The following is a 13,609-nucleotide window of genomic DNA, read 5'->3' on the forward strand; positions in this document are numbered from 1 at the left end:
GTCCAAAATATTAGAAACATTGGGGTCGGTTTTCATCCTCCCTGCTGGGTGGGAATGGGGCAATTGCAAGTTGAAAATAGCAGTGCAGCAATTACTGCCCCTTTCCTGCTAACGTCCGAGTCTCTGTCATTTTGGTAGATACCTTGAAATGGGAGGCCTGAGCAGTTGGTAGCTTCATTATTGATCCATTCAAATTGCGGTCCTATGATAGCAACAGGATTCTGATGCAATTTTGAGGTACTTATGGGCGGAACGTGCACTGTGTATGCTCTTCCCATTAGTACTTGGCATTGATTGGCCTCACCAGCAGTCCTTAAAGGTCCTCTGCTGGCCACTGAAAAAAAAAATTCCATAAAAAGGCTTTAAACGATTTTTATGGTGCTGAGAAGAGCAATAATGCTCCGCCTGGCCACACAAATATCAATGCTCGAGCCTCCGTGACCTTTCCCCAGGATCACTCTCCCTTTTAACTTACTTGGACCAGCTGGATTTCGCACCATCAGAATTCCCACCCCCTCCAATCAGCGAACTGCTCCAAAAGCGTGAGCAGCTTGCTGACCTAAGCCTAATGAGGCCAAACAACAACAACAACTTGCATTTATATAGCGCCTTTAACATTGCAAAAGGTCCCAAGGCGCTTCATGAGCGTTATCAGACCCATGAAAATAGATCAAGCCTCAGATGGCTTGCATCAGGTGGGCCGAGGGTTCCTTCCTCCTACTTCCCACCTGATAAAAGCAATCACATGAAAATTGACCCCATTGTTTTGGGAGGCCAAAGGTCTACTTTATTATATTTTTGTTCGTGAATATGCATTGTTGGAGGTCCTTTCTTGATATATCATGATATTGGTTTCTTCCTGTCATGGTACATGTGGGGCTAAAAGCCAGGTTCACTCACAGTAAATGGCCCAGCTTGTATTGAAGCACAGTAGCCCCAGAATATAGATGTTATATTCACTTACATCAGATATCAGAGGGAGCAGCCAAGCCATTCAATTACATTGCAGTTTAGCTCAGCAGACGCAACTGTTTTCTATCTTCTAAGGAGGAATTGTTAAGTTTATAACTACTGTGAATTTACCGTATGTCATTGTTTCTGTTCACTTATCCATTTACTGGTTAATAGACCTATTTGGCAGTTTATAGCCTAAGCCACACCCTTAAGGAGTGCCTATTCTACCACCTTCCATGGTCAGAGAGTCACGTGAGTACAGTGATATAACCAGTAAGCTAAAACACAGTAACAAAGGTTTTCTATTCGGTCCTTGTGGTTGTTACAAATTACTTAGATGTTGGGCAGCTGGAGACACACATTGGATTATATAAAATTATAGGGAGCAAGGGCTCACCTACTGGTACACTCTGAGACACTGAACCCAAGAAAAATATCTCGAATTAAAAACCCAAAAACTTACAGTATGGGATGATGATTCTGCAGAGATGCCATCAGTCATGTTTGGAATGGGAAACCCATGTTCCCCAGAAGCCAACCTTGCATGCTGTATTCACCCTTCAACAGTGCGGAACACTTGATTGCTGCAAGATTAATAATAATTAAAATTACTTGTATGTCCCGTGCCCTCAAACCTCCTGCACCATCATCGCTGACTGTAGCAGCTCCTCCTCCAAAGTATCCAGCATTAGCAGACAGTGCAACATCTGTGCTGCAGAATTTACTGAAAGATTCTTCCTTTAGACAGTATTTTCTCCTGTGTTCACCAGTTAAACTCTACCAGCTCACCCTGCAGCTTTAGATGTAAGAAGTTAGTCTGAATGAAGTAAATCTACAAATTCCATGTTAATTGCCATTTAACTTAACAAGCAAAAAAAAACATTATTGCTTGGCCTGTGCAGGGAAAACTTTAGGGACATGGGCATGCCTACTCAATTAATGGTTAATCACAAAATTACTGTTCCTTGACCACAATTAGTATGTACACTAGCAGAGAAAATTAAACCATGAAATGTTAAAACTATTTTGCTTTACTTTTCTCAGCCACATCCATACTTTAAAGGCTGCCCTTGGTGGCGTATTTACCCATTCAGGCCAAGTGCAGAGCTGGACCATGCAGACGAGGAAGATGCCAGGTTTGATGCCTGGCTTGTACTGAGTTAACAGATTTAAGGCAGAACAGTGGTTACAATTGGCAGCAATGAACCTGAGGAGAGGAGAGGAAAAGATCAGCCTGTGACGCAGTTCCTAATCACTACCCAGTGACCTGTTCTGGCACATGAAGGTGAAGGCAGATTGGGCTTGGCTGATATTTCCCCTTGTAGTTCACAAGATCATAACAGACGAGGAAGGCCTTCCATCCCACCTTAATTCTTCCATCCAGAAATAATCAAAACTTCCCACATTACAACATCCATTTGGTTCTCAAATAATTCCAGGATTTTTGCTCCTCTACCCTATTTGGAAATCCATTCCATGCATTTATAGCTATTTATGTGAAGATGATATCAGTCCTAAATTTGGCTTTTAGTTTGAATCTGTATCCCCTTGTCCTAGTCTTGCAATTTAATTAATGTTCTGCGTTCGCCTTTTCCATTCTGTTAATTATCTTCTATACCTCTATAAGATCACCTTTTAGGTGCCTCCTCTCTGTTTTTCCAGTCTTTCCTCATAACTCAGATCTTTGACACTAGGGAACAATCTCTTGCCTCTTCTCTGCGCTGCTTCAGTACTTGAATGTTTCCCTTGTGCTTCAGCCACTAGAACTGGACACAGCACTTAAGGTGTGGTCTGATCAGAGTACTGTACAGTTTGATCACAACTTCCTCTTGTTTTGGCTATATGGTTCAATATTATATTGATGTTGTTGACTATAGCTCTGCATTGGTTGGAAATGTTGAGCATCAAGTCTGCTAAGACTTTTGTCTCTTTCTGTTTCATTGAATTGGTCTCTCATAATGCCAGCCTGGCTTAGTGCTAACACTCTTGCCTATAATCTAGAAGCTTATGGGTTCAAGCCATTCCCCAGGACTTGAGCACAAAATCTAAGCTGACATCTTGATCCCACATTGAGAGGATGCTGCAGTATACTGTCCTTCAGATGAGATGCTAAACCAAGGCCCTGGCTGCTGGTTCTGGTGGTCCAGTTGAATGTTTTAAAAAATTGCATGGCCCTATTCAAAATTTAGGGAATTCTTCCGGTGTCCTGACCAATACTTTTTCCTCAACTAACACTATATAAAAAAAATGGATAAATTGGCTATTTATCCCTTTACTTTTTGTGGTAATTTGGTGTACACAAAATGTTTCCAGCATTCCCCTACATAACAACAATATTTCAAAGGTATGTGAAGCACTTTGGGGCATTTTTTGTGAGAGATTTGATGAGGTGCTATATAAATGCAAGTTTGTTTTTTCTTCTCTTACTTTCTTTCAACACTTTTTAGGCTCGTACATAAAGAACAGCAATTTTGGGAAGGTATCAGGACTGCCGGCACTTGGGAACCTGTACTGAAATATGTATCACCATGCTCAAGAGAAAAGGGGAGAAAAGGGAAGAAAATTGAAAAAAGGAGGGAAAAAAAGCACATATTTGGGTGCAATAGTCTTCTGGAACATCAGACTTTAGGCTATGCCCAAGGGAATGTAATAATCTGTGAATTTCGCATTAAGACTCTATCAGGACTGTGAATTAGAAACTGTTCTTTTACCCATGATACCTGAGTTCAAATCCAACATAGACTGATGGGATATAAGTGTCTTCTAGTGGTTGGAAGGGTCCTACGTGAGAAGTTTGGACAGTCCCATTCTAGTTCCTAGTGGGCATGGGCCTATAGCACAAAACTGCCCCTAATTTGGCATTAATTGGCAATGCACCCCAGAGAGGCCTAGGATCGTTACTGTGGAAAGTGAAATAAAAAACCACACCGGTGTGCAGTAGGAGGTGCTGTTCTGAGGTTGGGGCTGAAGCATATTGTTGAGGCAGATTACTCTGTGCCATCTCTGACATGGGCACTTGAAATGAAAAGTGTTCTATTCCCAGTACTAACATGCCTAATCTTGATAAGCACAAAAATGTGAATGTGTTTATGAAAAAAAAATAGGCGCTCTGCAGTTCCAAAGGAGTAGTAAACCCTTTTGCATATGTCATTTAGCACTGCATTGAAACACTCAGATACTACTGTAATACCCTTCTCTGAAAGTCATTCAGCACTGTACTGATATTCTGTGAGACCAGAATGTAATGCAGAGACAAATACATTTATATAGTTTACCCAAAAGAAATACAGAATCATATTGAATAAAAAAATCTCAATTGATTGTTATTGACTTTATACAACTTCAGAACCGATCAGAAAATTTGCTGAAAATGTACAGATTTCAGTTAATGCCCTCACTGGACTATATAAGTATTGAAAGAAACAAGAATGAATACAAACAAAACAAGAATCTGTATGCAGTCCAGTGTTTCAAATATAGATAGTAGTGTACATGTCAGAAAATAAGAGTTTGGCCTGATTTAGATCAGTTCTTCTCCACATCCACTTGTGTAAGGTAACAGTATTTGTATTTAATTATATTCAATGGATTGGTGGCTTTTCACATTTAAACATTAAGGTTTTCTAATAAAACATAATAACGTACAAATCATTATCTTTAAAAAAATCCTGATTCATTATTAACTTTTTAAAAATTCATTTCACATAATTTAGGATAAGACCACCCACTTCTGAAAGCCCATGGCTGTATGATATGTCAGATAATTGTGTAAAAGAAGCAAGCAGCAGTCTATCTGATCTTTTATTTATTAAGCAATTAACCAAATAGCTCAGCACTGCACTGCAGCAGCTTATTGCTCAGATCACTTAAAGCAGCAGAACTATCTATCAAAATAAACTTGGTTAAAGTCAGGTCAAGGAAGATGATTTTTTTAAAATCCTATTTTTTTTTTCCTTTGAATGAATACTCTCAGACAAAGTCCTGCAATGGTCAAGAGTTCAAGGAAAAAACCCTCCCCGTATCTAATTTTAAAAAAATATTGAAATCACACTGTATTTTGTAGCACTAATATGCAGCACATTGGCAGTGGTGTGATGTGGATTCAGACTCCATATTACTGAGACCCAATCTCAGGCATGTGTCTCAAGGGAAGAATCAGCTCATAGCTGCCTCATGCTCAGCAACATTTCTGGCGTAGGTCACCTTGTCTGCTTCCTTGCAGGTGTTGTAGCCCTGGGAAAAAAATAGAGGTAATTTACTATGTAAAATTTAAATTAAAGAGCAAAACTTGCAATGCTTGAAAGGAGAATTATAAAAACACAGCATAGGATGGCTTGTGTCTGAATCACAGCCACCATCATGCAAAACTTGAAATTACATCATTTAGCCCTGCCACCCCCTATCCACTCCTTCATTTTGATTTGGGGGGATTTTTCTTCTTAATGTAACTGGATACGCTTCTTGTAGGATATTATTCTGGAGTTCTTTAGAAAGAGCATTTTAAGATTTTGGCACCTTCTTAAAAAATCAATCAGTATAAGAATGGTGATTAGTATCTGTCTTTTATTTAGACGGTATTTATGACCTAGCAGACTGGCTCAGAGGAGTAACTAGCCAAACCATGCCAGGGACCTGAATTAACCTGCATAACCATTGAAGCACCCAGGGTTAATAACTGTCCCCAACAATGTAAGACTCCTTAACTCCTCCCAGCTGCTTAAAAACATTTGTTTCAAGTGAACGGAAAGATGATGCAAAATGATAATCATAGTCCTTTTTTTTTAAATGTGCCCTGATGATATTGTCTTATATTTCCCACCAGTTTTGTCTTTTGGAAACAAACTACAGTTTCTTATCTCTATGCTACTGTGAGGGGAAGGCACCCTCGCCAGCAGGCTTCTTCATTGCTACCATTAACATCATGCCATGACCCACCAAAAGAACATGCACATCTGCAAAGTGCCCCTGTCACGGAACAGTACATTACTTCAAGGCGTTTAATTTAACAATTCATCTGAAATTTAGTGAAATTTGCCCAGTGATCATGGGAGAATTAGATTGAGAGAAAGTAGTATTGGAAAGTGGGCCCTCTAATTCAGAGGTTAGTGCTTCACCATTGGAACTGCTGAGCTGATTTTTTTCTTTTAACACAGAAAAGAATGCATGTTGTTTTATTAGCGGTATGCCACTGCATTGATAGCGCTGTATTAGTTCTACAGCCCATGGCACTGATGTGTACATAATTTGTCACAGCACAGATAATATTAGTGCTGAGGTAAACACCAATTTATCCCAGAGTCTTCTGTCAAATTTTAATATTGCATCGTATTGTATACCTACAGACATTAAGTGGCTTCTAAACCTCCTTTTCAGCCTTCGTGGAACAGCATTCAGTAAATTTATTGTTTCATTGTGTTTATAAATTCAGTTTTTACAGATAAAGCATTAATAAAAATAGTTTTACATTTAAAGGTTTCTTTCAGCAAATTTTTGATTGGAGCTTCCACTGTGACTTGAGACATTTCTTGTTTCATTGTTCACATTTTATACTCATTGTTTCTCTTTATGATCGGTTCTAAAAGTCTGAGCCAGTCTGTCAGGTATTAATATTGCTATTTTCCTTAGTTTTCTCCACTGTTCTTTTGTTTCTCTACGTTTTTTTTATTCGTTCATGAGATGTGGGCGTCATTGGCAAGGCCAGCATTTATTGCCCATCCCTAATTGCCCTTGAGAAGGTGGTGATCCGCCTTCTTGAACCGCTGCAGTCCGTGAGGTGAAGGTTCTCCAACAGTGCGGTTAGGTAGGGAGTTCCAGGATTTTGACCCAGCGACGATGAAGGAGCGTGTAACATAGAAACCTGCAGTGTCTTGAAAAAGATGGTTTTCCTGATTTGAACCATTCAGACTTATTTGTGATTAATGGCTAATTTGTGTCAAAGCTCTCCTAATGCTGTATATTTTTCCTTTGTCCTTTGATTCCTGATTTTGTTCAAGGTAAAGCTTGTAATGTAAAAAAAACTAAGGGTACTGAAAAACTATCTTTAGTGGGTTAGTGGTGTAACACTTGAGATGTCCTCCGTCCCCCCTCTCATACTCTGTTGGATCAAGTCCCAGAAAATACTGTCAAACCTATCTACCAACCTGGCAAAACAAACAACTAAAATGGCACGGCCCATTGGAGCCCAAATCTACAACACCACAGACTGATAAGAGATGAGGTTGCTTTTGTAATGTTCAGCACACTGATTTCAATTCTGTGCTATTATAGTGAAGTGTTGATCAGAATCCACGGGGTCGATTTTAGGATGGCCGAGTGGGATTGGGGGGGGACTCGTAAAACCGGGGAATCCCGGAGTGGGACCGGAGCCCAGCTCCAACCCGCCCACTTCCAGGTTCCCCGTGACGCGTTCGGGTGTATGCGCAGCTCCCGCATGCGGGACCTCCACCGGCAATTAAAGCCGGCGGGATGACAATTTAAATACTTATTTACCTAGTTGAGGTACTTGACAGACCTCATTGACAGGAGATTTTGGCAGGGGTGCAATTTTCATGGATCCTCAGCGTGTTTCCCGTGCTGTGGGAAACACTCCTTGTTGGAGCAGACACGTTTCAGTCAGCAGCCAGTGGGAGATGCAAAGGATTTTTTGACAGTTTGGGAGAATACCTCATTTATTGCAGCAGGACACTGTCACTTCAGACAAAGTTTTGGCTGCAACACCTTTGTCTTTCCACTCAAAATTATTAATTTATACCCTAAACTCTGCTGTGCAAACACATTTACCTACTTTGCGGACCCCCTCAAACTCTCACCGTCAGAATGGGAGGGCGCCATGGCTGCATTCATCACTTCATCCGAGGATGAGCAACATCACCAGCGTCGCCAGGCACGCCGTCCACCTCCGCCACGTGGAGCTCCACAACACAGCGCTGCACCACCTGCACAAAATAGTCGTGCAACTACACATACGCCCACTGTAGGGTGACACAATGGGTGGCATCAAGTGTGGGTGTTCATGGAGAACCTCATGAAAGGGTCTTATTGCACAAGCCAGTCAAGAATGAAACATGGCAGTAGTGGTGACAATATAATATTTAATGTGAGTTGAACCATTATCAAATATAAATAAAAAACATGACAAACCGTCAAACACCCTTGTGCATCCCCTTTGTGCTCCCAAAACCTTTGCCTTGCGCTTCCTACTACTCATACGTGATGCATCCCCTGTGGCTGCAGCAGAGGTAGTGGCAGGTTGGGTGAGGGTGACCGTGAAAGAGATGCATCAGAGGGTGAGTATGAGACAGAGCCATGAGATTGTATGAGGATTGGGTTGAGTGATAGTGATGGGATGAGTACTGGCAAGGTGAGTAAGTGCAGGTAAGTTGAGGATGAGGTTTGAGTGGGTGTGAGGAGTGACGTGACAGAGTAGTGTTGGCAGTGCAGAAGGAGTTGTGGGATGGCGGCAGTGAATGAGTAAGTGTGCTCACTTTGGCTGATCTACTTAGGTCATTGAAGCGCTTCCTGTACTGTATCCAGGTGCGGGATATGTTGCTGGTGCTGCTGACCTCCTCTAGCCAGGCCTTGTTGGCAGAGGCAGGCCACTTCCTCCCGTCCGCCGGGTAGTAGATCTCCCTCCTCCTCCTCACCCCATCCAGTAAGACCTGGAGTGAGGCATCATTAAACCTGGGTGCAGCCTTTCCCCTGGGCTGCTCCATGCTCTAATTTTGGCTGTTTGCTGCAGGAGCAGCATTGGAGGACTGCCCCTTTAAATAGGGCTCCTCCAGCTGACAGCCTGTGATGCGGGTGCGCAGTCCGCCCACTGCACAGGTTTCCAATAACCCGGAAGCCAAGGTAAGTGGCTTCAATTTACTCACGATCGCGTGGGGAACCAACCGATTTTACTGGGCGGGTTACCCACATGCCCAGTCGACCCCCCGCTGCCAACCTGCCTCCCTGGTAATATCAGGGCCCTTGTGTCTCCCCACATTGGGGGTAAATTGGAGAGACAGCCACCCAGAGACACTTTTACACTCTTCCCAGTTGACTGGTTTCCGATTATCGTTCGCCAAGGTCTTGGGAACAGGTTGCCCAGCTGCAGTCTCTTCTGGGATGATGAGGGGATAACCCTTAGAAAGGGAAGACGGTGGAGATTCCTTTAAAAAGGGAGGATCTCAGTATACGAACAAAAATGCTCTCAGATATGGAAATTCTCTCAGCCTAGTCTTGGAGCATCAATATTATTGAGTCAGTGGCTGTTTTTTTCTCCCATTCCAATAAGGATGCGTAAAAGAGAGAACTTTGGGGCGAATGGAAGTTATGAAAATTGCGAGTATATAATTCTGTTTATTTCTCGTGTTTTCACTCTTTATAAGATCATAGCAACTGCATTTCCTTAACAATATATCACAGCTTTGCCAGTCATGCCCGGGAACAGTACCATATCCTGTCCAACATGCACAGAAACATGGAGAAGCTTTACCATGATTTGATGCACTACTTTGTTATCAATCCAAAGAAAGTCACAGCAGACGAGGTTTTTAGTGATATCAGTAACTTCAGATCCATGTTCATGGTATGTTCATGTGGTATATGAAAGCCCTGAGGAAAAAGAATCATGCATTTCATATTTATCTTACTAAAAAAAAAATTGTGATAGCATTACTGCAAATTTTTGTTCAGCTACATTTATTAATAAAGTAGAGGAATGTTTAAGATCATATGAATTAATTAGTGCGTGTGTGTCATGCTAATGTAACGCTTCATTGTTGCCCACCAAAGAATTTTTTCAGATTAAATTTCACAGTTGCTTTACTTTGCCTTCAATGCTTGTTATGTGTCTTGCTCAGAAAAAAAAAAGCTGTAAGGAAAGATTTCAGAGGGTCAGAGAAGTGTGAATTGCATTGGCATCTTTACTCTAGTATAAATTAAGAGCCTGTTTTCAAGTAGTAATCAGATTCAAAACTGTTCTCCCTTCAATTTGCTGAATAACTGAGGCCAATATTCATAACAGAGGTGTTTATAGCCTCATAAATGAAATCACAAAGAATGTTATCTGCATTTTTATTTACATATTCATCTTTGGCACATATTGAAATAAATCATCTTTTATTCTTTTTACTAAAGAAAGCCATCAAAGAAAACATGAAGATGAGAGAGGCGGAAGAAAAACTGAGACGCGTCAAACTGGCCAAAGAGAAGGCTGAGAAAGAAAAGCAGGAAAGGCAGCAAAAGAAAAAGCATCTACTGGAGAAGAATCCAGGTAAACAAAAACACATATTCAACCTTTAAAGAGAACAGGAAAAGAAAGGAAGTATTTAATCTTTTAGGCTAAGTCACCAAGTTGTTTGCTATGGAGCGCATTATACATCACAATGTGCTGATCATTAAGAAAAAATAGATTGAATTCATCCAAGTCATGGATTGGTTGCATTTTCATGGGATTCTGTTAATAAGTCACAAAAATTCTACGTTACTTAGTTTGCTCAACCATGTAATGCACATCTGATATGGCAATATTACGTAGCTTTTTCTCGTTCAATTTCAGGCTTTGTAAACTGAGGCACCTGTTAAGAATGTTGTGCTCGATGTAAATGGCCTATCAGAAATATATCCAAAATGCACAGTTTGGTCTGATTCTAACTCAACCTAAGCAGCCACAAATAGTATTTTGACTGCAGTAAAATTCAATTTGTATCCAATCATTTGACCATTTGTCAATCTTGCTACAGAATTATGAAAAGCAAACATTCTTATAATCCCATGTTTATGATTGGATGTTCTAACCAGTCTTTATAATCAACAAGGTCCTTAAGACGTTAAGGACAAGCGCTCAGATTTATTAAGCACATGCAATAGTACTTAAGCATACTTAAAATGGTACCTACAACCATATCAGACGATGTTAATTGGGGACTGTAACGCGTTGAATCCAAATCCTCATTACAATTCGCTACGTTTTATACCTTTCTCTTACCCCTGCTACATGACAATCAGTATGGCGGTGCGAGCTCAGTGAGTGGGTAATTAGTCGCGTGGAAAACCTGGAAATAATTTTAGCGGTTGGTTTGAGCAATTGCAATTGAATTGAAGGCACTTCATTTTACTTCCGGGTTTCACGTCTCTAAGCTGCGCAGCGTGCGTACTGCTCACCTGCATGACGTGCTGTGAACTGGAGTATTTATAGGACCAGTGCAAAAATGGATCTTGAAGGAGAGAGGAGGAACAAGGAAAATGGAGCAACAAAGAGCCACGGCAGCACCCAAGTTCAACGACGCTTCCCTTGAGGTGCTACTGGCTGGTGTGAGAAGCAGGAGGAACATCCTGTACCCAGCTGACAGGAGGAAGAGACCTGCTTCTGCCACTAAGAAGGCGTGGCAGAGGAGCTGAGCAGCATTGGGTTCAATGTAGGAAGTGGTTTAATGACCTGACCAGGTTAAAAAAAGTGAGTACATTTGCTGATTCACATCCTGTGAAAAGAACCCTCCCCCCCCCTCCCCTCACACTGTGTTGGCAAGCCTACTCCATCACATCACTCCTCACACCAACTTAAGTTTCATCATCAACTAATCTTCACTTTCTATGCACTTCCTCACCATCCCGTTTGTGCACCCATCACTCCCACTCACCCCAGTCCTGATGCAGCGTGATGCACCTATTTCATTGTCAGCCTCAACCAAAGCAATGCATCCATCGGGTGATGATGTCACCTTCTGTCACTTACAGGTCTGTTCTTCCCTTGTAGGAGAAGAGAGCGCAAAATGCAAGGGAGAGGAGTAGAACTGGAGGGGGCCCACCACAAATATTCCAGTTGACCGATGCAGGCGAATGGACATTAGTCAAACGGTTGCATGGCTGGCCATCAGAGATGGAGAGACTGGCAACCTGCAGATGGCTGGTGACAGAACTTTAACATCCTTCACACACATGATGAATTGATGTTATCAATGATTGACCTGTTCCACACCTCAGTACAGTCAGTGGAAAGATTGTCACTTTTCCGATGAATAGCTAATATTGGTTTATGTTGCCTTCCGGGCCTTCAAGAATTCAAGAAGAATCAGCCGCTATGAAAGAAGGTGATTCCTCAGGGGAGCTCAGTTCCTCTGAGGGCGCACCGTCACATGATATCCAGCCATGCACCAGCGCAGATACTGGCACGTCGGTGGGTCCTGTTAGCCAGATATTTGGGTTGTCACCTGGTGATTCACCACTCACAAGTGTGCACGAGCAGACACTGTGGCAGGGGCAGCTGTGGAGAGTCCACGTTGGGGGGGCTCACTCCTTTCTGTACTCTGCTCAGCTGGACACAGATGCTGAACCCTGGGGCCATCGTTGAGAGTGAAAATGATAGAGGTACAGCTGCACCCCTTTGCGAGGTACTGAAAAACTTGCCACGCACACTCTCCACTATAGCGGAGAAGATGGAGGAGTCCAACTCCATCGCTACTGGAGTGGTGGAGAAGGTAAGTGCGGGAATGTCTGTGCTGGAGAGAATGCTATCCTCCAATTAGCTTCAAGCACGGCTCTCTAATGAGCCCATGCAGGTAATGACAACGGCTGTGCGCTGGATGCCAACATGTCTGCTGCCATAAACCAGCCTGCTGGTCAGCAGAGTGGTGGGAGTGATGTTGCGCTGGGCCTGGAGAGGACTGATGGCGAAAGGGGACGTAGAAGTGGGGACTCCATTCAAAGCAGTCCCACCTCTCATCCGTTTCTCCACCCTCCCCTTAACTGGTACTCGCAATACTGCCACCTCTCCCGATGGCCCATTCTGCCCCTGCACAGGAGCCCTCACAGGCTCCAAAACTCAGAAGTCATAGGCCAAGAGCATCTCATCAGTCAGGGCAGGGATCCGAGCAACTTGCCACTACCTCTGCTGAAGCCACAGGCAATGCACCACCTGCATGTTTCCCTCCAAGTCACACACCATCCCGACTTGGAAATATATCGCCGTTCCTTCGTCGTCGCTGGGTCAAAATCCTGGAACTCCCTTCCTAACAGCACTGTAGGAGAACCTTCACCACACGGACTGCAGCAGTTCAAGAAGGCGGCTCACCACCACCTTCTCAAAGGCAATTAGGGATGGGCAATAAATGCTGGCCTTGCCAGCGACGCCACATCCCATGAACGAATAAAAAAAATGCATCACGTAGAAGCGGTAGGAAGCGAACGGTGAAGGTATTGTAAATTCACAAAGGGTTTGCACAAGGGTGTTTGACGAAATGTCGTTAATTTATATATTTTTTTTGTTTATGTCACATTAAACGTTATAATTCTCATCACGACTGCCACGTCTTGCCAATTATTGAATCTCTTTTGTGAATTTGCCCTTTCATGTGCTTCATCATGAAAGCCAAGACATGATGCATCCCATTGGGCAATGGTTGTATGCGTGGTTGAAGAACTGGTTTGTGCAAATGGAAGCGGTGGGGGGGGGGGGGCGTGGGGCATTGATGGTTGTTCCAGGCGGCCTGAGTAGTTCAAAGTCTTTAATTTGCAGATCTCATTATGAGAACCTATTAGAGATGAGGGAATTCCTGACATCACGGGCAGCTATGTCCGCCGCTGCTCTGACGATGGGTTCCCCATCTTCATTTTCCTCGTCCTCCTCATTCTCATCCTCTTCTTCAATGTTACCAGCAGATGAGGATGCTTCATG

At 42.7% G+C, this 13,609-nt stretch overlaps 1 protein-coding gene across 1 annotated transcript in view; it reads left to right on the top strand.

Annotated features, from left to right (window-relative positions):
• Positions 1-13,609, top strand: part of LOC137323053 (protein diaphanous homolog 3-like) — a 796,634-nt gene that overhangs the window by 673,824 nt on the left and 109,201 nt on the right. The window contains exons 24-25 of the mRNA XM_067986438.1: positions 9,359-9,523; positions 10,075-10,210. Coding sequence (XP_067842539.1) covers positions 9,359-9,523; positions 10,075-10,210 — 301 coding nt within the window. The remainder of the gene's footprint in view (positions 1-9,358; positions 9,524-10,074; positions 10,211-13,609) is intronic.

Source organism: Heptranchias perlo, chromosome 6, assembly GCF_035084215.1.
Source record: "Heptranchias perlo isolate sHepPer1 chromosome 6, sHepPer1.hap1, whole genome shotgun sequence".
NCBI lineage: Eukaryota > Metazoa > Chordata > Chondrichthyes > Hexanchiformes > Hexanchidae > Heptranchias > Heptranchias perlo.